Source organism: Alligator mississippiensis, chromosome 15, assembly GCF_030867095.1.
Source record: "Alligator mississippiensis isolate rAllMis1 chromosome 15, rAllMis1, whole genome shotgun sequence".
NCBI lineage: Eukaryota > Metazoa > Chordata > Crocodylia > Alligatoridae > Alligator > Alligator mississippiensis.
Genome location: NC_081838.1, coordinates 7,973,037 through 8,001,011, shown reverse-complemented (window position 1 = coordinate 8,001,011; position 27,975 = coordinate 7,973,037). Strand labels below are relative to the sequence as shown.

The 27,975-nt window shown below is 60.0% G+C and overlaps 2 protein-coding genes and 1 long non-coding RNA gene across 8 annotated transcripts; 2 read left to right on the top strand and 1 right to left on the bottom strand.

Annotated features, from left to right (window-relative positions):
- The first annotated feature begins 217 nt into the window (after positions 1-217).
- LOC109285484 (uncharacterized) lies at positions 218-2,931 on the top strand. 2 transcript variants are annotated; one of them, XR_002093236.2, is made up of 3 exons: positions 218-793; positions 871-994; positions 1,128-2,931. It is a non-coding gene; the product is annotated as an uncharacterized LOC109285484 (long non-coding RNA). The 2 variants fall into 2 exon arrangements; XR_009457550.1 differs by having other exon boundaries at positions 218-994.
- On the bottom strand, positions 1,544-20,123 carry CBX5 (chromobox 5). Of its 2 annotated transcripts, none has more exons than XM_014605623.3 (5): positions 20,040-20,123; positions 8,158-8,336; positions 7,233-7,419; positions 4,641-4,738; positions 1,544-3,452 (listed from the first exon to the last, which is right to left on the bottom strand). In XM_014605623.3, the coding sequence occupies exons 2-5, from the start codon at positions 8,292-8,294 to the stop codon at positions 3,302-3,304; spliced, it is 573 nt and encodes a 190-aa protein (XP_014461109.1). In that variant the 5' UTR covers positions 8,295-8,336; positions 20,040-20,123; the 3' UTR covers positions 1,544-3,301. The 2 variants fall into 2 exon arrangements, with proteins under 2 accessions (XP_014461109.1, XP_006278516.2); XM_006278454.4 differs by lacking the exon at positions 20,040-20,123 and adding an exon at positions 19,739-19,844.
- Positions 20,042-27,659, top strand: HNRNPA1 (heterogeneous nuclear ribonucleoprotein A1). Of its 4 annotated transcripts, XR_009457549.1 has the most exons (12): positions 20,042-20,132; positions 20,778-20,894; positions 22,000-22,146; positions 22,753-22,963; positions 23,072-23,164; positions 23,255-23,347; positions 23,681-23,752; positions 24,053-24,169; positions 24,542-24,664; positions 25,041-25,109; positions 27,385-27,444; positions 27,553-27,659. XR_009457549.1 is itself a non-coding variant. In XM_006278455.4 (11 exons), the coding sequence occupies exons 1-10, from the start codon at positions 20,100-20,102 to the stop codon at positions 25,100-25,102; spliced, it is 1,068 nt and encodes a 355-aa protein (XP_006278517.3). In that variant the 5' UTR covers positions 20,042-20,099; the 3' UTR covers positions 25,103-25,109; positions 25,315-25,631. The 4 variants fall into 4 exon arrangements, 3 of the variants coding, with proteins under 3 accessions (XP_006278517.3, XP_014461108.2, XP_014461107.2); XM_006278455.4 differs by lacking the exons at positions 27,385-27,444; positions 27,553-27,659 and adding an exon at positions 25,315-25,631; XM_014605621.3 differs by lacking the exons at positions 20,042-20,132; positions 27,385-27,444; positions 27,553-27,659 and adding exons at positions 20,327-20,434; positions 25,315-25,631.
- Positions 27,660-27,975: the final 316 nt, after the last annotated feature.

The following is a 27,975-nucleotide window of genomic DNA, read 5'->3' as shown; positions in this document are numbered from 1 at the left end:
TGCCACACTCCGGGCCCCGCCCACCACCCTGCTCCAGGACCCGCCCACTGCCCTGCCACACTCCGGGCCCCGCCCACCACCCTGCTCCAGGACCCGCCCACTGCCCTGCCACATTCCAGGCCCCGGCCCGCCCCCAACCCCGCCCACCGCTTTGCCCCGCCAGTCCAGCCCACGTGCCGGTGCCACGCCCCAGGCACCGCCCCCGCCACGCCCCTGACCGCCGCCCCCCGCAGGCGAGCGCTACCGCGCGGGGCTGTGCGCCGTGGCTGCCCGCTTCCTGGAGGCGCTGCGCGCGGAGCCCGCCGCCTTCTGGTGCTTCTCGGCCTGTCTGCGGCGCTGGGCGCCCTCGCTGCGCCCCCCCGGCGCCGCCCGCCTCGCGCGTGAGCCCCCCGCCCCGCCCCTGCCCCCGGGCTGGGATCAGCCCCGGCCCCCCCCGAGCCCAGCCCGGGTCCGACCCCTGTGCCGCAGGCCGCGCCGCGGAGCTGCTGCACCACGCGGACCCCGAGCTGCACCGGCACCTGTGCGGGCTGAGCGCCGAGCCGCTGCTCTTCTGCCTCGGGTGCGGCTCCCCCCTCCCTGTGCCCCGCACTCCCGGCCGCGGGGCTCGAACCCGCGGCCTGCCGGGCGCCGCCGCCCCCTGGCGGCCAGAGGCGGCGGGGCACGGCCTGAGCCGGGATCGGGGCCGCCCCCAGGTGGCTGCAGCTGCGCTTCCAGAGCGACCTGGACCACGAGGACGGGCTGCGAGTGCTGGAGCTGAGCGCCCTGGAGGGCCGGGCCGGGCAGCCCGGGGGAGGTGCGGCTCTGCCCCCCCTGCCCCCACCCTGCCGGCACCCAAGGGAGGGGGTCTCTGATCCCCAGGGCTCCCCACAGGTGCAGATGCCCCTGGGGACGGGGCCACCATCGCACTGCTGCTCTGCGTGGCCCTCCTGATCCGGCACCGACAGCATCTGCTCTGCTGCCGGGGCGCCCACGACCTGGTCCTCTTCGCCCAGAGGTGGGGGCCGGGCCCAGGCAGGGGGCAAAGGTCAACCCTGGGGCTGTCCTGGCTGGCTGGACCCTGGGTCCCCTCCCCGCTGGGGGCCTTGGGTGGAGCAAGGCTGGGGGTCTCATGCACTGTGTCCCTGCAGGCTGCAGGGGAAGGTGGCACTGGGCCGGGAACTGGGTCCCCTGGAGTCACCGGGCGAGTTGCAATGAAGTTCTGCTGTGCCAGGAGCAGGAGCCGTCCTTGTCTCTGCGGCCACAAGCCCCTGCCCCCACTCCCCCCCATTTGCCAGCCTTGAGCCACTGGGGGGGGGGGGGGGGGGGAGTGGGTGAGCCCTGGAGGCTGCAGGTTGGGCGTGAGGGGCACTGGTGGTCAGGGGGGAGGAGCCACCAGGTCCAGCCAGTTCACACAATGGCAGGATCTGGATCAGGCCCAGGCTGCCTGCAGCAGGGGGCACTCAGGGCAGGCCTGCGCGTACCAGTGATGGGGTGATTAAAGAACCCAGGCATCATCCCCTCCCACACCCCCAGCAGGGGACAGGCAATGAGCACAGGCCGCAGATGGAAAAGTCACCGTTTATTGCCCCGGGGGGGGGGCAGGGGGGCCTCACACGTCAGTTTTATGGACAGGAAAAAATTCCCCTAGTTTAAAAACACCTATGTTAAAAAAACAGCAAGGGCGGGGGATGAGGACTGGGGGGAGGGGATGGGGGGGACACAGGAGACAGGGCAGGGGGCAGAGACGATGCCCGCCCAGGGGGGGAGTGACCCTGGGCTGTGCCAGGCTCCCCATGGCCAGAGCAGCTGCCAGCCTGGGGTGGGGGCAGGGGGGTGGGGCGCACAGGTACAGACTGGGGGGCAGGGGGAACTTGCCTCCAGGGATGTGGATGCAGACAGGACAGCCGTACGGAGGCACCGGAGCCGAGGCCCCCATGGGGGCCTGGGGCAGAGGGATGAAGGCCCCAGGAGGAAGACAGAGGCTGTGGGGCACTGGGGAAGCTTGGAGAGCTGGGCAGTAGGGAGCTAAGCCCAGCGGGCATCATTCCCCAGCTGCTTCCACCTAGGCTGGTGCCCCCGGCCCTGCAGGGGCAACACGCGGACGGGACATTTGTGGCCTGGAAAACAGAGCCGGGTCTCACAGTGCCCAGAGGCTGTCCCCTGCTCCCTCCCTTGGCCTGTCAGGACCCACACCCCCCCCGCCCCGGGGTGAACACTGACGCAGGCGTGCACACGTGGGTGAGGTGGGTGGTAGTGGGAGGGCAGGGGCAGGCACGCGGGCTCAGTGATTCAGGCTGGGAGCTTGGAGGGATGTGGCTCCATCCCTGGCCCAGTGGGGGTTTGGCATATGGTGCCCCACATCCCTGCGGGGTCGACACTTCCCTGGGCTCCAGCCCCTACTGCTCCCCCTACCCACCTTCCTCTGCGGGGCTAATACTTGGCCTGCCTGCAGCAGCCTTCCCCCAGGAAGGGGTGGGGAGGAAAGCTAGACCTCCTGGGGGAGCCGGCACAGGTCAGGGATGCAGAAAGGGGGCAAGGGCAGCTCCAGACCTGCCGGGCCAGGCCCTCTAGGGTAAGCAGCCAGGCATGGGCTCTCCCCACTGTGGTTTGGGGCTGGCCAATGAAGTAATGTCAGCAGGGAAGGATGGCACGGAGCAAGTGGGGGCAACAACTGCCCCATTAACTTCCCTGCTCCAGACACTGACCAGCTTCCCTGGGGCACCAGTGCCAGGGCCGAGTGAGACCCAGGGCAGGGGCTGGACTAGATGACCTCCTAGGGGGTCCGGCAGCTCTGGGTCTCCATGCTCCGGCCTGAGATCAGCCACAGGGAGGAATCCAGTGCCTGGTCACACGCTGTCCCCTGCAGAGGGACAGGACCATACAGGGAGGAGGGAAGGACGGACAAGAAGCCCCCATCCCCCAGTTAAAAGAGCCTTTGGGGCAAAGGCTTTCCTTGGTGCCTGGGAGTGGGTGATGCCAGGCGGGTTCAGACAGAGGACATGCTCCCGTCCCCTCGGGCAATCAGGCCAGGGCAGACAGCGTCCCAACAGTGGGGACAGGGCTGGGGCCCTGGCACAGCAGCCAGAAGGGGGGGAGGGGGTCCCTCAGGGTGGACGGACGGTCCCACGCAGGCTGCGGCTCCCGCCCACACCTGGAGGGGCTGGAGCCAGAAGGGAAGGAACTACTCTAAGCTCCCGCCATGGCTGTGGAGCGGACAGAGGGAGGGAAAGGGAGGGGAGGCGAGGGTGGGTGGGCGGGCGGCGCGGGGCCTCCTGCGGGGGACACAGTAATCAGCACGGGGCAGGCGGGCGGCACCGGGCGCCTAGCTCTTGGCAGCGTCGCGCTCTTTGCTGTCCGTGTCCTCGGGGTACGCGTGCCAGGTCAGTCTCTCCTCATAGAAGGCGATAACGATCTGCGGGCACTTCACGTTGGCCTCCTTCGCCAGCACCAGGTCCGCCTCATCCGTGTCCTTCCTAAGGTGGGGGAGACAAGGAGTCAGGGCAGGGGCAGCTGGGCTGGGGCAGCCCCTGTGACTTTTTCTGCTGCCTCCTCTGTGCCTCAGTTTCCCACACGCTGAGGGGTGGCAGAGGGACATGCACCTCCCTGGTCCTTGACGCCCTATGCAGATGGATTTTGCTGTCAGAGCCCCCCACTGTGGGGTAGGGAACCACCCCTCCCATTTTAGAGGTGGGCAACTGAGGCACAGCAATGGCAGGAGCCTGCACTGCATCTCCAAGTTGAGATCTACCCACGGACGCCGGAGCACAGAACAGAGGTGAAAGCTGCGTGTGATGATGCCCGAGGGGGCCTGGTGGAGGGCACCAGCTTCATCTCTCCTAGTTGCTTTCCTGCCCGGCTCCTGAGAGATCCTAGCAGCCCCAAGCTCTCGCTGCCCAAACTCACGTGCCACTGCACACCTGTCACTGGGGTGGGCAGGAGGCCCCCTGAACCGCACTGCAGCCCCCAGAGCTGCTAATACACGGCCCCAGGGAACCCTGGGGCTGCTGGCCTGCCCTGGCCCCTGGAGGAAGGGGTAACCCAGGACCTGACGTGAGCTGACAGCCTGCCTTGGGGGGGGGGGGGGGCCCTGCCAGGGGGCCCTGATGGAAACTAGGAGCCAGGGAGTGGAGGGGAGGTGCCAGCGAGCGCCAGCCAGCGCCTCGTGCCAGCCGGGGCAATGAGGAGCTGCCCGTCTGCCAGAGCTGTGAGGCTCAGCGGGACATACCGAGCCACAGCTGTGCTCAGCCACGGCCCCCCCTGCCCACAACTCGGCCGCAGCTGCGCCCGGAGCCATTCCTGCCCAGCTGGGTCCCAGGGAGGCTGACGGAGCCAAGGCTGTGACCCAGGGAGCTGTTTGGGGCAGAGTCGGTGGCCAAGGCAGGGGAGGGGGGGGGGGGGTGTTGAATGGTGCAGGCCTACCCAGGAGCCTGTGATCAGCCAGGCAGGCGCTGGCCAAAGCTCTTTGTCTGGAGCAGTGGAGGAGGGACACCCTTTGCATCATCCTGCCCAGCCAGGCGAGAGGCTTGGGCCCCGCAGTACTGGGGAGAGAGAAAGAGCTGTGGCTGGGGGGACACTGTGGCGGGAGGGTGCTGGGCATGCATGGCAGTGCCTGGAGGCTGCTGCAGCCAGGGGTACAGGGGGTCGTGGAAAACCAGCCTCACCATTTCATCAGGAACATCAGGTCTCCGCAGGAATCAGTGGCCCCGATGATCTTCTCGGGCTCCAGGCCCCGCTCGAAGCCCCTGGCAATGTCGTTGCTCTGGGAGGGAAAGAGGAATGATCGGGATTTATATCCTCTGGGACCGTTTCTTTCCACCCTGACAGGTCCAAATGAAGCCGGCTTCAAAAGGGCACCGGCAGCTCCTGCCAGGCAGAAATACTGCCGGGCTCTCACCGGCTGTCTAGACGCCGTAGCCCCCCTCCCCAACCCCTCCACGCTTCCGTCCCCCTTTCCTGGGCTCCGCTATTCATCAGTGGGTCGCAGCAACCGGGGACAGAGGGAACCGAGACAACCAAGGCCCTGTCAGGGCTGCAGAGAGAGCCGGGATGGCGACCACAGGCTGTGCCCGGCCTTTGGGGAAGAGGAGGGTTCAGGTCTGGCGGCACCAGGCATCCTCCGTGCATTCTCCCGTGCTCAGGAGGAGCAGGCAGGTCTGTGCGTGTCCCTGCTCCCAGCCCCACCGCGCCAGGCTGCCTCCCCCCTTCCCCACCCGCCGCTGCTCAAGCAGCAGACAAAGAGGCAGGCGGCCCGGCTGGGAAGCTCTGCCGCGCTGGCAGACAAAGGAGCAGCGGGCGGGGGGACTGGGAGGCAGACCCAGCTGCTCTGTGGCCAGCGAGACAGAGGTTCCCGATGAGGGACCTAAGCTAACACACTCGGAGCTGTGCTGCGGGGCCTCTCGACCAAGCCCCAAGCGCCCCAGGGCCTGCGCAGAGCCACTGCCCCGACCCGCGACTGAGCTCGATGCCTCAGTCACCGAGGGGAAATGGCCGGCTTGGGCAGGTCAAGGAGGTTTCACTGCAGTGCACAGCCTCACCCATGCTACAGAAAGAAGGGGAACATCTATACCAGGGCAGGGGCAGGCCCCCCCTCCAACTGCTTTCAGTTGATTTTGAATTGTCAGGTTTTAAGATGGATCTTAGAACTAGTCCCACAAAGAGCAAAATCTATTGCCCTAGTGAGTTCTGTTCGCTGGCAGCCAGCTCCCCCAGGCCGGATCTCAGCTGTGGGCACACGGCTCTGGAGACCGATGCCAAATTGTGCCAATGTTCACATTCCCAATGCAATGTCTCCACGGACAGCAGCGCCGCGGGGAGCTCTAGGGCCAGGCCCAGGGGGCAGCCATGAGGCCAGACAGCTTCCACTACCCCATCTTTAAGCAGGGCACATAATGAGTTATAAACCTGTATAAACCTGAGATCCCCCCCGTGGAGGTACCTGCCTGCCATCAAATATACGACCTTATTACCCCTTATGATTTCATTATGCGCAGGCGGCAGCAAGGCAGGCTTGGCTCTCCGACAGCTCGGCCGTAATTCTGTACAGACGCCACCGTAAAGGGCAGGGCATTTCTTCAAATAAGGTCATAAAAAAAACTAACGAATGCAGAAAATCTCCTGCAGATCTCACCCGGCAAGGGGGAGCAGGGCCATAAAACCCCGCGCGCCAGCGCTGCGGGTCTATGTGATTCCATATATTAGCTCTGCCGTGGAAACGGGCTCCGACAGCCCTCTGGCTTGTGCCTCTGGCCAGGAATCCTGTGCAGTGTTGGGGAAGCCAGGACCCTGCCCTGTTGTTTTGCCCCAGTGCTGTTGTTCCTGCCCCCGTGGATTCGCTGGGGATGACAAGCTAGTGGGCACAGTGAGATGCAGCCAGCCCGGCCTCTGGTAATCCCTGGCCCATGCACTGAGGCTGTGGCAGACAGGGCCACAAAGCACCCAAGCGCTCGTGTGCATGGTGTTCAGGCCAGGCTGAGGGGCGATGATTCTGGAGAGAGGCCCTAACGAATATGAGACCACCTACATGGGATCCCTGCAAGCTCTTGTGGTCAGCACCACTGGGGTCAGGGCCAGACAACTGCCCTGGCCCAGCTGTGGGCACCCAGAGCTTCACTCACGTTCTCAAAGAGGCTGGGATTTCCCCACCAGCACCACCATGTCCCCATGCCGCATCCCAGCAGCACCCCAGCCAGGGTGCCCAGGACTCCACAGGCACAGACACCAGGTGCAGACCAGTGCTCGCCAGCTGCATGGAGCAGCGTCTGGCAGGGGAGGCTGCTCCCAGCGCCAGAGCCACAGAAGCGCCCAGTGACCATGGGCTGCAGCAAGGGAAGGCAAGGACGCAGCTGGGGGCACTTCAGAGACCCTACAGGGAAGGAACAGGCCTCTCGTCCCTGCCATGGCTAGGGCCCTGAGCTACAGCTGTGGATGGGGACACATGGCACTAGAGCAAGCAGCTGGCACCTGGGGACTCATTTGACTTGAAGCTTCAAGGGATGCCAGACAGCAAGTGGGGCCCTGTGCTCTAGTGCCTTAGCCCTCTTGGCTGGGGCCAGGGCAGCAGTCAGCTGGGCCCAGTATGGGGCTCTGGAGCCAGCACTGGAGCACGGTGTGGTCCTCCTGCCCTCTCATTCTCCTCTGAAAGCTGCCCCCAGCCACAGGAAGCCTAGGGAGGACCCAGCTGTGCCAGCACAGCCTGGCACATGGTGTTCCATCAGGCCAGTGCCCAAGGCAGGGCAAGGAAGCCACAAGCTCACCTCTCTCTTCTTCTTGGCCTTGATGTCGTCGGTGCTGGCGGGGAGGCTGGACTTGCGCTTGGCACCCTCTGACTTCTCCCGAGATTTGTTGTTCTCACCCTCCTTCATCTTTTTGTACTTTTTCATAAACTCCGCAATCAGCTCAGGGCAGTCCAGGTTCTTCTCGGGCTCCCAGGTGTTGTGCTCCCTGCCAAGAAAACAGCCCTCATAAGTGCCAGAATGGGGACACCGGGCACTACCCCGGGGAGGGACAAGAGGCGACTGTGAGTGGAGGCACCCCCGGGGACCCCCAAGCTCTGGCCCCGAGCTGGGGCTAGGCGGCACTACAGAGCGCGGCTGTTGAACCGTGGCACCACAGGCAGAGACGCCAGACCAGGCCAGGCCGAAGAAACCGCTACCAAAGCCCTCAATGCCACGTACCCGCACGGCCCTGGCGATCATCACAATGCCCTGCCCCCCGGCATACAGCAGTGTGCATCCATTTAAACAGCTCACCCCAGAACATACGCCAGAGTCCCCCACTCCACCATGGCCGTCGCATCCCCCACAGGCTTGGCCAAGGGCCACGGGGAACGCGAAGGCCCCACAGCAGGTCCCGGCTCGGCCCGCGCACCCCGGCGCCCACACGCCAGCCCCGGCCCCGCGCCAGGAGGAAGCTGCAGACAGTCGCGCTGGTGAACGGCTCGAGTGGAACGACCAACTCTGGGAGGGGGGACGCAGAAGCTGGGGAGGGGAAGGGAGCTTTTGCCACAGGGGGTTCGAGAAAGTGTTTCGGAGCCCCGGCCCTCTCCTGGCAACCCGCTCGCTTAAATGGATGCACGCCGCCCACCCGTGGGGTAGCAGGGGGGAGACCAAGGAGGTCGCCCGGGGAGTGCTGCCTGCTGTGAGACAAGAGAGCCCAAGGCAGAAGGAAAGTTGGACTTACTCGGAAAATCCTTTCCACTTGAGGAGATACTCCACTTGCCCCTTCACCACACGCCTGTCTAGCACCTTCTCCACAACATACTCCTCCTCATCTTCAGAGGACGAACTATCTGCTGTCCTCTTGCTTTTCTTTCCCATAGTGCAGGAAGCTCCACCTAACGCGCCAAGGCCACCCAATTCCTGCAAATTGGAAGCGAGATGTTGTTAATCGCTGGCCCTGGCGCGGGGGGAGGGGGTCTCGGCACCGCTACCCGCCCAGGGGTCGCCCACACCCAAGTCCCCCTCCCACCCATTCTCCCCCCCCGCAGAGCGCAGGGAGCTCCCTGGCTGGAGCTCGCTGCAGGATCAAGCCTGAGGAGCCCCCGCGAGGACGGAGAGACGCGTGGGCCTGTCACAGCATCTGCCCAGGGCTGGGGAACCCTTGTGGCCCTTCACGAGAAGCCAGTGGGGCACGGGGGTAGAGCTGGGGGTCCCTCGACTTCTAGCCTACCAAGGGCACAGCGAGGGCCCAGCTCTGCATGGGCTCAGGATCCCACGCCAGGGCCTTGTTGCTGCTGGGAGAAGAGGGGAGGGAGATCCACCCACAGGAATGGCAATGTCAGAAGCTGCAGAATAAAGGGCCTGGGAATTCACCCATAGGCCGTCAGCGCCGGGGACCTGTCTACAGCAGGGCTCCCCTCCTTCACTAGGGAGAGCCTGGAGGTTCTCGAACTAATGCTCCCCCCGGCCCCCTCCCCACAGCTTACAAACACTAGTCCACGTAACCACCCTGCCCCAGGACGGCCCCGTCATGGGGCTCCGACTTTGAAGTCCTGCCTATGACGCGAGGTGCGGCTGTAGCAGCCCACCCTGAACCCACTATTCCAAGCCTACAGCACAGACAGCACCCAGAGCTCTGAGACACAGGTCCCCCTCTGCCATATCTAGCTCTTACAAGAGGGTTAAATTCATTACCGGCAGCAAAGAGCTCAGGGCCTGTAGCCACGCGGGACCCAACAGATGGGCAGCGGGTCACAGGACCGAAGGCTGGGAGCCGCAGCGACGGTGCAGACTGCCACCCAGAAGCTCCGACTTGTTCCCAACCCAGGTGACAGCTAACCCTACGCAGCAGCCCGGGCCCTAATTCGACCGGGTTGCTTCCACGAGACACACGGGGCAGATGCAAGAGACGAGTCAGCCCCCAGCTAGAATCAGACGGCCCCAGAGCTGAGCTAAAACATGACGATGGCTCCTTCTGCTTGGACTGGATGCAGTATCCCAGATGGTGGCTGGTAACCACAGGTATTCATGGCGTGACAGTCACATTGCTGCCAGGCTTTGTTATGGAAAGGGGTATTTTACTGGGGGATTTATAACTCGGCTGTAAAAATTCATTCCGTGAGCCTGAGAGGCTTCAGGGCCAGGGCCAAGTTTCTGAATAAAAATTAAAGGGGAAGAAAAGGGGGGAAAAACCCCACAATGAGATGCCGCTTGACTTACAAGATCAAACAGCTGGTCCGAGCTATAACCTGCCTTGCTGCCTGTTTAACAAATCTGAAGGCAGCCACGATTAGCCCCTAAACGCCACGTGGGTCGACTGCGATGGGGTCCAAGGGGCTCATTTCATCCTTAATTACAGACCCCCTCAACTTTACAAAGCCTGCTGGGGGCTCCAGCAGACAGCACGTGGGATCCGACAAGGGGGCTCAGGGGGGGAGCCAGGAAGGCTGTGAACACTTCCAGGGCAAATCCATGTTTTCTTATGACTGTTATTGTTATTATTTTAACAGGCCTGGGCAGACCCCGGGAATCCTGCAGCCGGCAGTCTCCCCTCTCTTAGCATGGGATTGCCTGGTGGTGCAGCTGGGTCAGACACTGGGGAAGGACACGCACAGGCACGCGATGGACCAGCTGGGGCAGAAATCGCCTTGAGACGCAGCCCGGGATGGATCACGAGCAGACCCGCGTGGATCGCACAGCTCCGCAAGCCTCAGACGGCAGTCTCATTTGGGAACCCACCAATAAGACTGCCGTCGGTCTCAAGAGCAGAGCCACGCTCCAAAGGATGTCCTGATCCCAGGCTGTGGGGAGGTCCTAAGCCAGGGGCAGGGCACACAGGCACCCCTCAACCCATGAGGGTCTCACGAAATCCATCCAGGCGGTAAACGGGTACGGACACGGTCACAGCCCAGCCCTCCCAAGCTCCCTGCTCCTCAGAGCTGCAGGCAAGGAGACATGTGCTAGCGGGCTGATCCCAAAGGGCTTGATTCTGCCAGGCACCAAGTGCCCGTGCCCCAGAGACCACAGCTCCCACGGCTACGATTGGCACAGGACTCCCAGGACAGCCTGCTCTCCGCAGCCGGCTTCCCCTCGGGCTGTCGGTGCTGCCATTCGAGCAGCCTCTATCGAGCAGCGTTTTACAACTAGTCGTGTTAAGCTTGCTTAGCACAAGCTTTGTTGCCACTGTCCTACGGGGAAAATCCTGCCTTGGACACACCGTTATTACTACTGACAGTTTAAAGGAGCAGAATGGGTGGGGGAAACCACCCCAGCATGCCATAAAGAGCCATTCCCCATGCCCCCGGGGGGGATATATGCCAGTATGGGGGGCTAGGCAGTTAATGAAGCTCAACGCAGGCCCCAACGGCCACCCATGGAGCCGCAGGGACACCCCACGCTGGCTCATTTGCGTTGGGCCTGGAATTTCTTGTAAACATTGCAAAACGCAGGCATGCGGGATGCAGCCTGCCAGGGGCTGGCCAGCTCCAGATGCTACCCAGACCCAGAGAGGCGGGGAGAAAACCCCAGGCAGGATTCCCTCCTATGCCTACACCAGCAGCTTGGGAGGCTGCATCCCCACAGTCCCAAGTCGTGACAAGGGGGGGTGACAGAGGAAATCGAGCCAGTCAGAGCCTGTTGTTGGTCTGTGGAAGCTCAAAGGTAAGGTCACATAAGGCAGGTACCATAAACCAAGCCAGGCAAAGGCTAGTCTGTGCCTGGCACGTACCCCTGAGTCGATGGCTTGGTCCTGTAGCCACAGCCAACGTGACCTCTGCTACCTGCAGGACATGCTGCTCTGGCATTTAAGATGCCCTGGCAAGACTGGAGTGTCTCCCCGAACGCCACCCTTCACAACGCCTCCTGGGCTGCGGCTGCTCACAGAGTAGTGCCCAGGACACACAAGATACTGCCAGACCCCCATGCAACAGTCACTAAGGACAAATGCTGCTAGTGCCGGGAAGACCCCGCTGCACCCGCACCCCCACGCCTGCCACTACTCGGGGAGACAAAATAAATCAACAGGCTGACTTTGCTGGCTGTGCGGGGAACAGCTTGGATGGCTTTGATCCCAAAACGCTGTGAGCCCAGATCTGCTTCTGGCCTGACCGGGGCGGCGGCTGGGAAAAGCAGTGCCTGGTGCCGGGGACCAGGGGATCACCACATCACCGCTGGTGATTTTCAGAGCGCCTGTGGTGTCAGCTGTGCTGACCAGTGTATTCAGAGACTGGGGATGTTTTGCAGGCAAAGCCTAGCTCATCCCCCACTCTCCCCAGGGATTAAACCAATCCAACCAGCTGGCTACTCTCTGACTGCCGCCTACCACCAGCTCCCAGACACTGCAGCGGGGAAGCTGCCAGATGCATGCTTGTCTGCCCAGCCATGTCCATGAGCCAGTCGGAGCTTTCCACACTGCACTCCTCCCCACTTTCTGCTTTGGGGAGGGAACCGCGCCCCCCACCAACTCCCAAGCACTCTCTGGGCTTGCTGCCATGAATACAACACTTCCTGGTGGCTTAGGGGACCCAGGGGGAAAGCCTAGGAGAGAGGTAGTAGGAAGTGGCTGCTCAAGGGGAGGGTAGGGGCATGCAAGGATCGTTCATAAATGCAGCGCTGCAAGCCTAGCACCTGGGTCCTGGGGACCTCCCATGTGCTTCAGCCATCAACAAACAGGCTCCGGGCTCGGGATCAACTTGAGCTCAGCTACCGCATCAGGGTGTTTGCTCTACAAATCACCCAGACGCCCCAGTGCCGGGACCTGGGTAAATACAACCCAAGCGGCGCTGAACGATTCCTTTGCCCCACGCAGCGAGGGGATCCTGGCAGCCTCCTACCCAGCCATTCCACTCCAAAGCAATTTCTCTCTGTAGCAATTTAAGAGCTGTAAAAACTCTAATGGGCGATGACAGGAGAAACAAACCACACCAGAAGTTATTGAACCTTGCTGGGCCTCGCGAGCGTCTCTATTGACATTTAAGCGTGAGTTATTGGGCCACAATATCATAAAAGTGTGCCCCGTGCTACAGATATATTGTTATTGAAATGACACCAACAACGGCCGGGTCCGGGGGAGGCTGCTTCTAACTGAGCTGGGAGTTCCCAGCTCAGAGAGACAAGGCTGCCTGACAGCGTGCTCTTGCTTTGCTCTTCCCCCATACACAGGACAACAAATGATCGCTCCCAAACCAGCAGGCCTAAGGCTGTCTCCCCTATCCCAAGTATGCTCAAGGCCAAATACTGGCTTAGGAATGGAAATGCTTTGCAAAAGCTGATCTTATGAGCGCTCTCTTGCTGCATCGCAAGCCCAGCTCTAGCAGCACTGGGCTAATTTGAGGCCAGTCCGTGGCATGAACTAAATGAACAGCAAGCCCAGAATAGCTTCGATGGACAGACCGTCACTGGTAGAACGGGGGGTTTACCTCCCAAGGAGAAAGATCCAGCGCAAAATGGAAGCAGCTCTTTGCATAGGCACACGGCCGCTTGGCAGCAGGGACATGCCTCTCGAAGGCGTCTCAGACGCCTCTGTGACAGAGGTGAGGTGCGCTGTACGCACATCTTGCAGATGAGCTACTGAAACATCTGCTCGGGATCCGCAGCCTGCCAGGGACAAAGGGGTTTTAGCCGGCATTCGTTAAACACACCCTCTCCAGCAGCTGCCTGCAGATGGGGCCCTGGAGGAGCCATCCAGGACCTCACACCGCTAGACAGCAGCCAGCCCCCCGCCTCCCAACCCTCCCCAGCATCAGAAAGGCCTGCAGGGCTATCGACATGCCCGGGGAAAGCTGCATTCCCTGATCTACAACCCTGCTACAGCGGCTCGGGATGCAGCTGTTTCACCAACGTGGCGTTTCAACGAGAACAGCCGGCCCCAAACATCTCTGTAAAGCCGCCATAAGGAAAATTCACAGTTCTCCCAGCGTGTGGGGCTGTCAATACTGAGCCTACCCTATCCACAGCGGTTCTAGCGCTGCCCTCCTAACCAACACGCTGTGCCAGCTTAACTGCATCAGCAGGAAAACCCCCAGTTCCCTTGTCAAAACAGTTCTCAATAGCAAGAGCCGTGGGCAGACCAAGCCTTCGACCAGCAAAAAAACCCCAAACAAACCCCCATCCTTCTGGCATCAGCTGCGAAGACCCAGCTGCAAAACAAGTGCTGGTCGTTTATGAGCAAATCCAGGCAACTCGGGAGGGGGGCTAAAAAGCAGCAGTCGACAGCGTCTTGTCTACACAAGGGCTCTCGCTGCAGCCTGTAGAGTTGAGACAGCAGGGAATGTTTTTTGAAGGCGAAAAGGGAACAGCAGGCAGCCTGCTCTTGTTGAGCCAGAGAGGGGAGCCATCGTTACTGTAAGGCCTGAAAATACCAGGGTTAATGAGTTTCCAGCATTCGCCCCCTCGCAACACTGCACTCATGCCCAGGGCTAATGGTTCCCATGTCTGGACTTGGCCAAGAAGTGTTTTCTTGAGAGACTGAGCAAGCCTTCCCCTCCCGCCAACCGTTGTGGGTTACAGGAGAGAGAAAACCCCGCTTCCCACTGCACAGCAGGCTCCAGCAGCGTGACAGACTTGGCTGCCAGATTGGGCCTGGAAAGAGCCAGCGCTTCGGGCATTGTGGGGAAAAGCTGTTTTCCCAAGAATGCCCAGAAGCCAAAGCTGGAAGCCAGAAGGGCCCTGCTCTCTGCACGTGTTTTGGCGAACACCCCCGTCTAGACTCTGCTTTTGCATGGATCCTCTGATCTAACAGCACTCGTGCTCTCTGGTGCTACCAATATCAGGCCGGAGATGGTGGAATCGTGGCTGTATTTTGGAGCAGGACACTTCACTTGAAATCAAATTGGAGGTCTGGGGTCAGGGCAGGGTAGCACCTTAGAAACTACCTGGTTGAGAGAGGCAACAGCTGACTTCATCCGATCCCTGCAAATCAACTGTAACTTGACCAAGCCAGCATTTAAGAGCTAATGTGGACACGGGTGAGGCCCACTTGGGTTCTTTAACTAGCCTAATTATAGCCTTGGGAAGCAGCTTAATCCAGACAAGGCACCAAAGGGGCAGTCTGCAATTGTGTTGGCTCAATCAGGGCTGAAAACCCTCATTAGCACATGGGAATCCAAGTTATCTGGCTGTGTGCTTCCCCTGGGCCAGAACAGGGCGAGTTAACTGACCTGCAGGCTGCTTCCCCAGCCATGCCCACGTTATCTGCAGCACTAAGGAACAGGGGAAATTGGTGACTCAAGTGAAACAGCGTTAAATCAGCAGGTTGAGATAATTTGCACCCGGGAGCTTTAATCAAAGGCTGATGGAGGAGCTCTCTGGCCCACTGACAGGGATCTTTATTAAATCCTGGAACCCCGGGAAGCTCCAAGACAGAGGAGAAAGCTCCCATCATGCCCACGTTTGATGAAAAGTTGCCTGCCCATCACACAGGCTCATTAAAGAGACAACGGGTTTCAAAAGGGAGCCCTGAAGGGAGAATGGGACGCTGAGCAGGCGCATTGGCAGTGAGGACCCCCGGGAGCGGGCATCGGCTGCTGGCTCAGGCCGACAGTCCATCTAACCCAGCTGCCGGTCTCCGACAGTGGCAGAAACAGATGCCAGAGGGAGAGCGTGGAATTGGACCTCTCTAGAAAAATGCCCCCTACTCAATGCCCTCTCCGGCATCCAGCATTTGTGGGGTTCGACATTCCAGAGGAAACATCTCCAGCCATTCATTCTTTTCAACAGCGATCGGCACATCCATCATCTGTGAACTTATCCAGCCCCTTGCTGAACCTGGCTCTGCTCCCTGCCTCCACCCCCTGCTGTGGCAATGAATGCCACACATTAAGGATGTAAAAAGGTCCTTTCTCTTGTTAATTTTAAACCCATCACCTACTAATTTCAGCAGGTTCCAACCTGTTCTCCTATCCTGAGACTTCCCTGTTCATTTGGTCCACAGCTTTCATGATTTGATAGACCTCTGTCCTATCCCCCCCCCTGCCTTCTCCTTTCCAAACAGAAGAGTCCTGGCCTTTTTAAGCCTCTCTCCTGGTCTGGCAGCTGTTCCATGCCCCTGATCATTTTGGTTGCCCTTCTCCGGACCTTTTCTAGTTCAACCATATCCGTTTTGAGGCGTGGGGGACCAGAACTGCATGCAGATGATTTAACATGGTTATTCACGCCCGGAAGGAAACGCAACCATGATCTGAAATGCGAAATAAAATGTTGCGGGCAAAATAAAAACCGAGATAAGCGACAAAGGGGGAGCTGTTGGGGATGGAGTGCTGATATCAAGGGGGGCTCCATCGCAAGGGCAGCAGCTGGACCGTGGTGGGCTGTGGCTAACAGCAAGGAACAAATACAGGCTGTACTGACAGGATGAGCTCTCTCCTGGCAGCAGTGACTTGGGGCATCGAGGATAATCATTGAAAGCAAGTGCCTCCAATATAACCCTGTGGCAGACAGGGCAGAGGAACCGCAAGTTGTTTCTACAAGATCCTTACCTGGTGCTGGAGTGACTGGTGCTGGAACACCGCGTGCAGGCTGGGGACCACCGGTCAAGGGCGCTGAGCTAGAGATGGCTCAGAGAAGAGCCATAAGAACGACTGAAGGATGGGAACCCTCGCCTTGCCATGAGAGCAAAGAGCCCAAAAGAAGATTGAGACCACCCCAGATACCCACCCAGGTACTGGAAACGCTAAGATCAAGGACTCCTCAACCAAGCAGACAAGGGGACAGCGAGCCAGAAGCTGAAGCTAAGGAAATACAGGCCAGAACTAAGACACCTTTTTACAAGCAGAGAATTTAGCTAAGTCCTGGAGCCACCACAGGCACCAGACATTTTAATCCAAGGCGTTTCCCTTCTTAAAGAGCTTGGGATTCCCCACAGCTTCTGTGCAAGGATCAATCCAGGGAAGCCTGAGGGCCAGCAAGACAGACTGGGTTTAGACTCTGTTGCACAAAGTCTATACAAAAAGGAGGGTGCCTAGGCTGTCAGGGAGCACGCTAAAACCACAGCTCCCTTGTCTGCTATAGGGTAGTGACACTGGTTAACAGGATCACTAACACCCGCCCACCCCTTTTCTTCTACCTAGGGACAAAAGTATCCAAGTAAATCCCCCATTCCCTGCTTGGACCACAGAGCCACTGCATATTAGATAGTTTTATGGGGAGCCTAATTTAACCAATCCAGCACATGCTGCTTAACAGGCACCAACATTCCTCCTGGTCTAGGCATGGATGAAGGAGGTGTCTAGCACGATATATGGCAAGCAACTCCTTTCCCCATCTGGCCAGCTTCCTGTGGAAGAAGGTCCCTCGCACATCTTGTTACAGGCTCAGAAAAGCCATCAGGCTCTCAAACAGGGGCTGGCAGTGTGGCTGGACAAGGTGCTCGCTACCTGGGTTCACAGGACAACCCTTTCTCCCACAAGGAAGAAAGGAAGAGCTCTTCAATAAACGGAGGTGCTTGAAGTGGAGGGAAATGGCCCGTGTGCCCTTGGATCATGCTAATGCCTCTGAGATGGATGAACTTGGCCCTGCTGGAAAGCTCCTTCTTGCCTGGTCTAGGGATAGCTCCTACCGGCTCTCCAGTTCCAAGGCACTTCCCGGCCTCCTTTGTTCCTCTCACACCCTCCCCTTTCTGTTAAAAAGAAAAAGAGCATTGGAAATTCAATGTACAGCTACAACGCGGAGGAGGGAAGGGCAGGACGCTCAGGCGAGGAACGCGGGAGCGAAGGCTCCAACAGCAATATTAGCCGGATTCCTCATCGCATCCATCTTCCACGCTCCCAGCTCAGGTTTAGCGCGGAGGTCACTATTTTACTCGCCCGTGCTCCCTGAAAGCGTCGCGAAAGCGCAATGCAGCAGAGTTAATGTTCCCAGCGGAAACTCCACGGCTGAAATTTCCTGCCCTTTTAATTGTGTAACCAACCTTAAATGTCTCATTAGCGCCAGGGGCTTGCATTCAACATGAGGGCGTATTTATTGCTGGAGGCAAGATTCCAGCACGGTCTGGTGACGGGCAGTTAATTCACCTGGAGAGGTGGTGGCTTGGAGAGGCCACCAAAACGTGGGGGTCAATCCTGCTCCGTGGCAGCAGACATGGCTGAAGCCCAGAGCGCTGGGTCTTCTGCACAGGGCAGGATTTAGCCTCTGGCATCTTTCCCAAGACTCATCTGTTTTGTCCCATGTGTTCTCCGATGGCATGGAAAACCCCAGCCACGGCTCGAAACCCCTCTGGGCCAGGCCACAGACCAACGCACAGGCAGGACAGTGCAGGGAGCCTCCCAGGAATGCAAGAGTTCACCTAGCTGAGGCCCTTTGGTTTCGCCTCAACTGATCCATCACCTCCCATTGATGCCACCCCAACTACCCAGGACCACAGCAGATGCACGCACACACCAGCCCTGGTTAATTTGGGAGAAAGAGGCAGCAGGAGCCTGCCGGGGTCTCCACGCAGCACCAGCCCCTCCCAGTCTGACACAGCTGCAGTTGCCAGCCCGTCTGGTTACTAAGATACTGCAAGGCTAGCCGAGCCCTGCTGCAGCAGTCTAGCCAGGCAGACAATGGCTCAGCAGCAGGAGCTCCCCGTTCATCCCAGCGGAGCCTAAAGGCAAACCCCGCTGCCGGTCGGGCTGAAGTTACCGCCGCCCATTGTTAAAGCTCAGGCCGGGGCTTGCTAGAGAAGCACGAGGCTGAGGCGCAGGCAGGGGGACTCCGCTGCTATGGCCTCCGGGGGGCAGAAACCCAGTCTGCTCCTGCACGGAGCCCGTTCCCCTTCTCGGCTCTCCAAGTCGCTCTGTTTAAACACAAGGCTCCCCTTGTTAGCCACTGCAACGCATCTGGGACCCAAGTGCTTCTTTCCACTGGAACCATTACAAAGAGAAGTCACATACACAGGAGCGTTGTAGGGGGCAGCTGGGTAAGAGGCCGCAGCCACAGCCACATTTGCAGACTAGACATCCCCTGGGGGTGGGAAGCGTTAAAAAAACGCAGCAATCTCGCCTCGCCGTGCTCTGGGACCAGAGGAGGCCTCCAAGGCTAAGCCCAGGCCCCTCGTCAGTACCTGGCCGTCTGGTCCAGCTGGAAGGAAAGCTCATGGCTCGTTGTTGGCCGAGGAGCTGTGGTCTCACCTCCCTGGCTCCATTTGCAAAGCGCACTGATCTGCTGCAAGGGGCCGCGCGCTGCAGCCAGGGTACGAGATGGCCGCAGCTTCCACCAGCAGCGCCCATGCTCCGAGGCCTCGTGTGAGGGAGGCGGGGAAGCAACTGGTGTTCGCTCTGGCTTGAAGGCCAGAAAAGCTTCCACCGTGGACGGCCCCCATGCTATTGTGCAAGCCAAGCAGGACCTCCCTTCCTCCCCAGCGCCGCCCCCCCCGCTGCCTCAATACAAGGAAAAGGTCTCCCAATCGGAGCCTTTCCCATCCGTGCTACAGCCGTGGTGCCAAGGACCCCCAAAGCCGCCCAAAGCCTTCGCGCACATGATTTCCAGCTGCGACACGCGGCGGGGTTCCCACCCGCTGCCCTCGTGAGGCATCGCCCCACGTGCCCAACCCTTACTCCCCACTGCAAAACCGGCTGGGGAGGGGGGGGAGGGAGGTGGGCCAAAGTTCCCCCTGGCCTACGAAGAGCAGCCCCCACCCCCGTTAGCGGCATACAAGCGAGGTGTTTGCTCCGCTCTCCCGAAAGGGGTGGGGATCCAGCCGCGAGGACCAGCCCTGGAGATTGGCACGAGAACGACACTCAGCCCCAGCCCCAAACCGGAAGCCAACCCCCGCTCCTCGGACGCATTAAAGCGGGGACCTAGGGCCATGGTGGGGGGGGGGGGGTCCCTCGTGGGTATGCGGGTCCAAACAGGGTCCCAGCCCCCCCTCCCCCGCACCCACGTGGTCGGTGCGGTAACCCCCACCCCCCCGACGTCACAATGAGGATCGAACGCCTGGATCCATTCTAAGGTGGGGGGGGTAACTCGGTAACGGGCAGCGGGGCGGGCGCTTAGCCCCCCCCACCTCGGCCGCCGATTGGCCGGCGCCGCTGGCGCTCCCGCCAATCCGGCCGCGTTCCAGGCGCGCGCGGAGAAAAGCGGCACGGCCATTGGGCGCCGCCGTCGCCCGTCCGCCGGCGGGGCCCCGCCCCTCCCCGGTGCCGAAGCCGCCGCCCCATTGGCGGAGCTGCCCGTCCCTCACGGCCCCGCGCCTTGCTCTCGCTCTCCTCAGGCAACGGCGCCTCCGCCCCGCCCCCCCGGAGCCAACGCGCCGCGCCATTGGCCCACGCGCGTGTCTGTCAAGCCCGCCCGCACTCCCCCGTTCACTGCATACAACGAGCCCCCGGACCGCGCCGCCGCCCGGGTACCTCGGGATGCAGCGGATCCGGCACCCCTGCCTCTCCACTCCGCTCCTGCGCAACGCCCGCCGCCCGCCAAAACAGCCCGCGAGCGCGCATGCGCCGGCGAGCCTCGCACCGCGCATGAGCGCCCAGACCCCTCCCTCCTAGGTGCCGCCCCCCCCACCGCTACGCCTGCGCAGTAGGGCGAGCCCCGCGCGCTGCTGCGCGTGCGCGAGCCCGCCCCCGGCCTCTTCTTAGAGCGCGTCTGAACCGCGGCGCGGCTTCTCGCCCTGGTGGAGTCCGCGCGGCCTCGCCTCCCCGCTCCCACCTGTGCCCGGACCCCGGCGTGAGGTAGTAGCGGCGGCGGCGCGGAGCAGGGCGACCCGCGATGGAGCGGATGGAGCCGCGAGCGGGAAAGAAGGTGAGCGCGGGGGGTGGGGGAAGGGGCGGGGCTCTGCGCATGGTCGCCATGATCGGGGGCGGGATCGTTTCTGTCCTGGCCAATGGGGGAGGGCGCGGGTGCTCTTCCACCAATGAGAGCCTGCAGCCTCTGGGATTCCGCCAATAGGAGGCGGTGAGGGGGGCGGGGCGCAGCGGCTGCCGCCCAATGGGAACTCGCCGGCGGGGTGAGGCGGTGGCGCCGGCGTTGCTCGGCCCCTTTCGGAGCCGGCACCTCAAGGAGCCCGCATCGCCGCTGCTGCCGCCGCCATGTCCAGGGCCGAGGTGCGTCGGGGCCTCCTCGTCCGCCGGGGTCCTCCCGCCCGTTGGGGTTTGCGCCTGCGTGGCGGAGGGCGCCGAGCGGTTTTTGCGCTTGCGCAAGTGGGGGTGGGCTTGCGTGGCCGGCGGGGCGGACGACGCATGCGCGGCGCGCGGGGCCATGCGGGCGGGCGCCTTTGTGCTCGGCGCGCCGTGGCGACTGCGCATGCGCCGGAGCTTCCTTTCTCCCGGGGCTCCCGCGTGGCTCGGCAGGGGCGGGGGGGCGGGTTTGGGGTACCTGCGGGCGGGAGCTTAGCCCCCAGTCCTGCGAGGTCTCGTTTCCCGCTCACTCCCTGCTATTCCTCTCTAGTCTCCCAAGGAGCCCGAGCAGCTGCGCAAGCTCTTCATCGGCGGTCTGAGCTTTGAGACGACAGACGAGAGCCTTCGCAGCCACTTTGAGCAATGGGGCACGCTCACCGACTGCGTGGTGGGTGTCCCGGGCTGGCCCCTCAGCTGAGTTAAACCCATTTAATGAGCTGCTATATATTCTTCCTGCGTGGGAGAAAGGTGGGGGGTAGATAAGCTCGTGTGGCACTTGTACTCGAGGAGACTGAAAATTGGTCGGGGTCTTCTTGTCCTAGCCTTGGTCCGATGGAGTATTGAAAGCCTTGGTGCTTTGGGGTTGTTGGATGGGTTTCCTTAAGCTGCCTTTGTGGTGTTAAAGATGCACTGCCGTTGATGTGATTAAACAAGCGCAAACAGCATCCTGTCTGAGTAAAAGCCAACAGCGCATATGGGATAAATGGGGAGAAAAGTTCCCAGGGGTAGCAGGCAAATGGCAGAAGAAAAGAAACTGATTACAGAGAGATTAGCACCTATTAAAATAGAGTGGGTGTTTTTATCACCTTTATTTGTGCAAATAATTACTTTTAAGTATATATAATGTGCTATAAGGGTGCGGACAAGTGACACCTTTCTCCTCTGGCCACAAAAAGCAGTTTATTGCATGAGGAATCGGATAAAGACGTTACAAAATGTAGCACCTTGTGTAACTTGTGTCTGCAGAGCTCCCAGCCCCTCCTTTTCAGATTGGGAGGGGGGAAGGGAACAGGGAGTTCAGTCTGGGGGGTTTTCCATCCCCCTGGAGTATGGGGTGGATGTATTAGGAAACACCCCCCCTCCCCCCCCCCCCTGGGTGGGGGCACACCAATTAGTCCACCAACCCTTCAGTACCAGCTTGGGTGCCCCCAGAAGAGCTCTCTCTGCTGCCTTTTTCCCCCTCCCATCATGCAAACAGCAATGGCAGAGTTCTGGCTGTTGGTGTTGGAAAGCACCTCCATTCCCCTCGCCCTGGAACTAACAGTGAACTTCTGTTTGGTTTGGGGTAATGTAGAAGATTCTTGCTAAGCAGCAAGTTGAGTTTACAGCTAGGAGCTGCACTTCTGTCTGCAGCTTAAAACGAATCGGGTTGGCTTAGTCATGCATTTATATGTATTTTTGTTCTGAAATGCCAGTTAATGTTCTCTCTAGGTTTCCCTCTGTGCACTTGTGTCGTCTTTGCTGGGTTGCTCATGGAGACTTGTGTTTTCTAGGTGATGAGGGACCCAAACACCAAGCGTTCCAGGGGCTTTGGATTTGTCACGTACTCCTCCGTTGAAGAAGTCGATGCCGCCATGAACGCCAGACCGCACAAAGTCGATGGCAGAGTTGTTGAACCAAAGAGGGCTGTGTCCAGAGAGGTAGGAACAACAAGACTAGTCCAGTGAGTCGGTGATAAGCGTGCTCCTCCATCTTGTACCAAGGCTGAGTTAACAGTGGAGCCCTTCATTTGCGTGGCTGCTCTGGTCATTTGAGACTTGGTTGGGCATGCTCCAATTTATGGGAGTTGCTCTAGCTCCTTACGTTCTGTGCTGTGAACGATTCCTCCCGAGGTAGCTTCTGCAGCCTGTTGTTTCATTGGCTGTGTTTGGGGGGGGTGGGAAGGTGGTCTCTGCTATTTCTCACGGAAAGACTGGGTTACAAAGTTCCCCCATCTTGCTTGTGGTTTTGGGGTGGGCTGCAGTTTCCATCTCAATTTCAATCCCCAGTTGTGCCTTTATGGGCACCTTTGCACTGGAACATGGCTGAGAATTAGCCCTTTCCCCTTACTGTGGGGTCTGGTGTAGGTGGGGATTTGTTAACCACCCACCAGGTGCTCCTTCAGGCAACAGGAGAGCAGCCAGTTTCAATGCACTGGTTTGTGACTTATGTGCTTCTGGTCCATGTGATGCCACCTTTATTGCATAGAGAATGGGTGCTTGTGTCATGCTTCTTTCCCTCATGCATTTCCTCTCTGTCCTGTGCAGGACTCTCAAAGGCCTGGTGCTCACCTAACAGTAAAGAAAATCTTTGTCGGGGGCATCAAGGAAGACACAGAGGAGCACCATTTGCGGGACTACTTTGGGCAATACGGCAAGATCGAGGTGATTGAGATCATGACAGACCGCGGCAGTGGCAAAAAGCGAGGTTTTGCCTTTGTCACCTTCGATGACCACGACTCTGTGGACAAAATTGTCAGTAAGTACCTGGCTGGCTCTTACAGTCCCACCCAGCTTTTCTGCCTGGATACTCAAGGGCGGGTCAGACTTGTCAGTCACATGGAGGTAATATCTCGTTCTCTTGCAGTTCAGAAATATCACACGGTCAACGGCCACAACTGCGAAGTGCGGAAAGCCCTGTCCAAGCAGGAGATGGCCAGCGCCTCAGCCAGCCAGAGAGGTGAGTGAATGTGAACTTGGCTGGTGTGATGCCGCGGTACAAGTGTCCTTCCTGGACAGGCTGATCCTAATGGCTTTCCCCTTCCCCTAGGACGCAGCAGCTCGGGGAACTTCGGAGGGGGCCGCGGAGGTGGATTTGGTGGGAATGACAACTTCAGCCGGGGCGGCAACTTTGGCAGTCGCGGTAAGTAGCTTGGGGCCTTGCCAGGGCAGGCAGAGGGATAAGTCAAGCTAACCTTGTGACTCAGCCCAGCTCACGCCAGGCGTATCAACACTGCCACCATTTCGGCTGCCACCGTTTGTGGGTCCCTTTGCACTTGTCAGCCCGGGCGTGGGGCTGGGCACGCTTCCTTGGTCTCGGTTCTTGCCCGCTACCAAATGCGGAGTGGCCTGATTTGGAATCCCAGCTTTCGGCGTCAAGCTCCATCACGTTACACAAACAGCCCATTCCCTGGGTGCCCGTACCTAGCAGCATCCCCTCACGGATGGACTGAACACAAAGGTTTGTTCTTTTCAGGTGGGTTTGGTGGCAGCCGCAGTGGTGGCTATGGAGGCAGTGGAGACGGCTATAATGGATTTGGCAGCGACGGTAAGGCCAATGCATAATTCTGCTGACTGGCACCCAAGATGCCTTGTTTCCAGGTGGAAAAGCACGAAGAACTGCTGTCCTGTGAGATGAGGGGAAGCCTCTGATCTCCATTCCTTGACCTAGCTCGGGTAGCCGAGGCGCTGACCACAGCGTGCAGAGCTTCCGAGCAATGTGGACCCGCTGGTCCATGCTTTAGCACCCCAGAGCAGAGGGCACGCTGTGGTCAGGTCTGGAGGGGAGCCAGCGCGCTCTGTCAAGGCAGCGTTGGGCATTCAGTGGGCTACTGGTTTTCCCCTGCAGGGTATGGCAGCAGTGGCAGCGGCCCTGGCTACTCTGGAGGCAGCAGAGGCTACGGCGGCAGCAGCAACTACGACAGCTACAACAATGGTGGTGGCGGCTTTGGCGGGGGCAGCGGAGGTGAGTGCCTCATGGACACATGCTGCAGGCGGTACTTGGTGGCCCATAGGCTGCTGTCATGAGTGCCAAGGCAGACTCTGCACCTGCACTGCTTGGACCACTTACCCCCTGGCAGAAATCTGCCTGCCCTGGGGGGATGCCTTGGCTGCAAGCATTCACAGCATGACACTTGCCCGGTCTGTCCTGAAGCTGTTAGTGCTGCTCCAGTTAATGTCTCAGGGTTGGCAGAAGGGGTTGCAGCTGTCCTGCCTGCCTGCCTCCCTCCCATGCAGCCAGGGCTGGTGTGCCTGCTGGACACATCCCAAGCGGCAGATTCTGCCCCTCTGCATAGCACATTGCCTTAGGGAGCTCACCTGGCTTCTCCCTCCTCAGGCGGCAACTTTGGCAGCGGTGGCAACTACAATGACTTCGGCAGTTACAACAGCCAATCCTCTAACTTTGGCCCTATGAAAGGAGGCAGCTTTGGAGGCAGGAGCTCTGGGCCGTATGGCGGCGGTGAGTACCCCAGGAGGGTCTCCGCCCTTGCAAGGAGGCAGCATTGGGGATGCCTCTGTTCTGGAAGATCTGATTCCTGCCCAGACTTTGCAAAGGGGCCGCTGCCATCATAGTTCTCAAACTCCCCTGCTTTGCCCATGAAACTACCTACGCTTACCCATGGCGTGACTTGCAGCCTTACTGCATGGCTCCAGCTACAGGGCTGCACTATTATAGGAGCTCCCAGACAACCAAGCACCCTCCTTGGCGCGAGTGCTGCTTGCCTAGAACGTGGGGCTGTCCTAAGCTCCGCTCCTTCCTGTGCCCCCCCCATCCCCATCAGCTCGGTCCAGCCCTCATCTCTGCCCCCTGTAATGCTCCCTTGCCTTTCTCACAGGCGGCTACGGTGGCTCCAGTGGTGGCAGTGGTGGCAGCTACGGCAGCGGCCGGCGGTTTTAAGCCCCAGGTAAGTGCCAGCGTCGTGCCTCCTGGGCTGTTTGGTGCTGCTGACTGTAGCGGAGCGAGTGCGACGTAGTTAAAGCCGTAAATGCAGTAAATGTCGATGCTTACGCTAACTGGCTCGGCAGTCTGTGGGAAGAGCGTGCTGTTGGGGTGTAGCCTTGAGTCTGGATGTCTTTAGATTAACACCTTTATTCCATGTTATTCAACAGGAAACAAAGCTTAGCAGGAGAGGAGAGCCAGAGAAAGGACAGGGAAGCTGCAGGTTACCACAGTTTGAACTCAGCCAAATCACAGTGGTGGCAGGGGGTAGCTGCTACATGAAGACATGTGTTAGCCACTCTCCTTGCAAACACAAGGACTGTATTTGTGACTCGTACTCCAGGTTATTTTAGTTTCTGTGCCGTGGCCGTGCGAAGCGCTCCACCGAGGGCTCTGGGGACTCACTGTCCGTTTCCGCGCCCATGCCGTCGATTTGCAAACTGTAATAGACTGATCATGACGCTGAATAAATGTGTCTTCTTTTTTACCTGTGCCGTGTAAGGGAGTGTGATGTGAGCCCCTGCCGTGCCCTCGTAGCCGTCACCTGCTGGTGGCAGACTAGGCCTAGCTCAGACCGAGGGGGCTCCGCTATACTGGAGTGCCAGCACGGGCGGCAGTGGGTCCAGTGCAGCTCCTAGCATGAGACTCCCCTTCCCTTCTCTTCCCTCCCCTGGAGCTGTAATGCAGGAGCTGTCCTCGGCTGAGATGCCTGCTAGAGTAGCCGGATCAGAGTCCCTCGCAGCCCCCACGCAGCCTGACACCAGGCATGATGGCTTCATGACTCAGTGCTGGGACCTGACACGCAGGGTCTAGGACCAGTCAGTTCAGGAGCTAGGGCTGCGATCAGTCCCTGCCCGCTCCCCAGCTATCCCAGGAGCAGGGAGATCATGGCTTGTGGCATGATGGCCCTAGTTCATGGGCGCTGTTCAAGGCCAGTGTTGCCCTGGCAGCCTCAGGGCTCTGGCAGGGAGCAGACCCTTAGCTGGTCTCCAATCCCACAATCCAGGTGGCGAAGGGAGCAGAGCACGGCCAGGGCAATGTGGAAACAGGGCTGGCTTTGACCAGGGCTGTTTTGGTGGCCAGGCTGGAGTACGTGTCCTGCCCCTCTGCTCAGGCAGCTGGCACCAGTCTCACCTTGGGGGTTTTGGGGGACAGTTGGCATGAGATATTGGACCAGCCTGTAGCTTGTGCTGGAAAAGCGAGGCAAGCCAGACTTGGGTGGTGTGGGGGTGGGTTGCAGGCAGAGCTGGGGCTGGCACTGGGTAATCAGCAAGGACTGTGGCCCAGGCAGCTCCCTCAGCTGGACAGCGGCAGCCCACCTGCAGTGGCAGCCCATTATAGTTGCTTTGAGGTAGTATTGCTGTACTGGGAACTCTGGTCTTGCTGGTGGGTAATGATGCATTGGCCTGTTTAAACAGAGCTACAGGCTGGAGAGCTGGCGACCCAGCCGAGAGACCCTCACTTGGCAGTTCCAGTAGCAAAACAAGTTCATGGGGGTGGGGGGGGCTCCTAGTCCTTCCTTTGTACTGGTGGGCCCAGTTGAACGGCCTTGGCCCTCTGTAGAGCGCCTGGCCCTGTGTAACCTGTTTGCAGCAGACCCATCTCTAACCTCCCGTGGACCATGGGGGGGTTAGTCCGTGGCTGAGTTGACGCTGGCTAACGTTGAGGACATGGTAGCGCGCGACCGCAGAGGAAGGCAAGCGACAAGGAGCCGTAGCTTACAGCCCAGGAGATGCAGATGTAGAGCGGCTAGCAAGCATAGCACCATGGCGTCGAGGCAGCCCGCAGCGCAGACAGCTAGAGCCTTGTGTACAGATAAGCCAGGGGCAGACGCCCGTAGAGGCAGTGGCTATGAGTGACCGGCGGAGGCAGCCCCTTGCTCTTAGGACTAGCAGGGTTTGTTACTGTGCTGCTAGGTAAGAACAGCTCTTCCTTCCCTCCGCGGGGGTTCGCCACTTTGGCTGCAGCTCCCGGACGGATGCCGCCAGCTCCCTGGGTCACGGGCTGCTCTGCGCCCCCCCGGCCCCCTGCATTAGTCTTGCTGCTGTTCCTCAAGCTGCTTCTTGTTAACGACTTGCTTAGTGCAGAGTCTGAACCTGAGCCTTCCCATCCCCTCGCGCTGGCCGTGCCTTTGGGGTGCACTAATTGGCTGCCAGCTAATGAGAAGTTCCCGGGTGGGGGCAAGGGGGTGGCGCTGTGTGTCTGGGACTGTTGATCTAATGCATGCATCTGCTTTTCAGGAGCTGCTGCCGTACCCACTGAGCCAGAGGACTCCACACAGCTGACGGCTGCCTTCCCAGGTGAGCAGGTACTGGGCCCATTGGCAGGGTAGTGCTGTGGCAGCGGGCGCCACGTGGCTCAGGCAGTTGTGGCCCTGCCTGGTCCCTGACATCTTTCCTCTCTTACAGGTGGCCAGAAACCCAGGTGTCCGGGTCCCGTGGCTGCTGTGTAGCTGTGTCGGATCATCCCTATGGGAATAGTTCTTATTTTAAATAAAGTCTCCTTTTTTTAGAAATCCTGTGGCCTGACTCTGTGTCATGGGGCTGGGCTCTGTGGCAGCCCAGTTGCCCACCACCAATGGCCTAGGTTGGCTGAGTGCAGCCTTCCTGGCTCCTGGGGCCTTTCCCCGCAGCCTGGCATCCCTCTGGGCATCTTGGCTTGCAGCTTCTGCCCCGAGCTGTCAGCACAGGCATATACCTGGTGCTCCACAGATGCCCCTGCCCAGAGGGAGACCTGGCCCCCTCTGTCTCCCACCCCAGCTCTCTTCTCCCTTCCAGTCTCGGGGTGGCATCCACAGGCTTGGAACTCTGCTCCGATTTTCCTGGGCTCCT

Bases quoted from the DNA above. Each gene is read 5' to 3' on its own strand.
- CBX5 (XM_006278454.4), bottom strand. From the start codon at position 19,828: ATGCGCGCTCGCGGGCTGTTTTGGCGGGCGGCGGGCGTTGCGCAGGAG. The intron at 7,420-8,157 runs GTAAGTCCAACT...TTTTCTTGGCAG, and splicing joins AAGTGGAAAGGATTTTCCGA to GGAGCACAACACCTGGGAGC. The intron at 3,453-4,640 runs GTGAGGCTGGTT...CCCCCACCTTAG, and splicing joins CTGATGTTCCTGATGAAATG to GAAGGACACGGATGAGGCGG.
- HNRNPA1 (XM_006278455.4), top strand. From the start codon at position 20,100: ATGGAGCGGATGGAGCCGCGAGCGGGAAAGAAG. The intron at 20,133-20,777 runs GTGAGCGCGGGG...ATTCCTCTCTAG, and splicing joins AGCCGCGAGCGGGAAAGAAG to TCTCCCAAGGAGCCCGAGCA. The intron at 22,147-22,752 runs GTAGGAACAACA...TGTCCTGTGCAG, and splicing joins AGAGGGCTGTGTCCAGAGAG to GACTCTCAAAGGCCTGGTGC.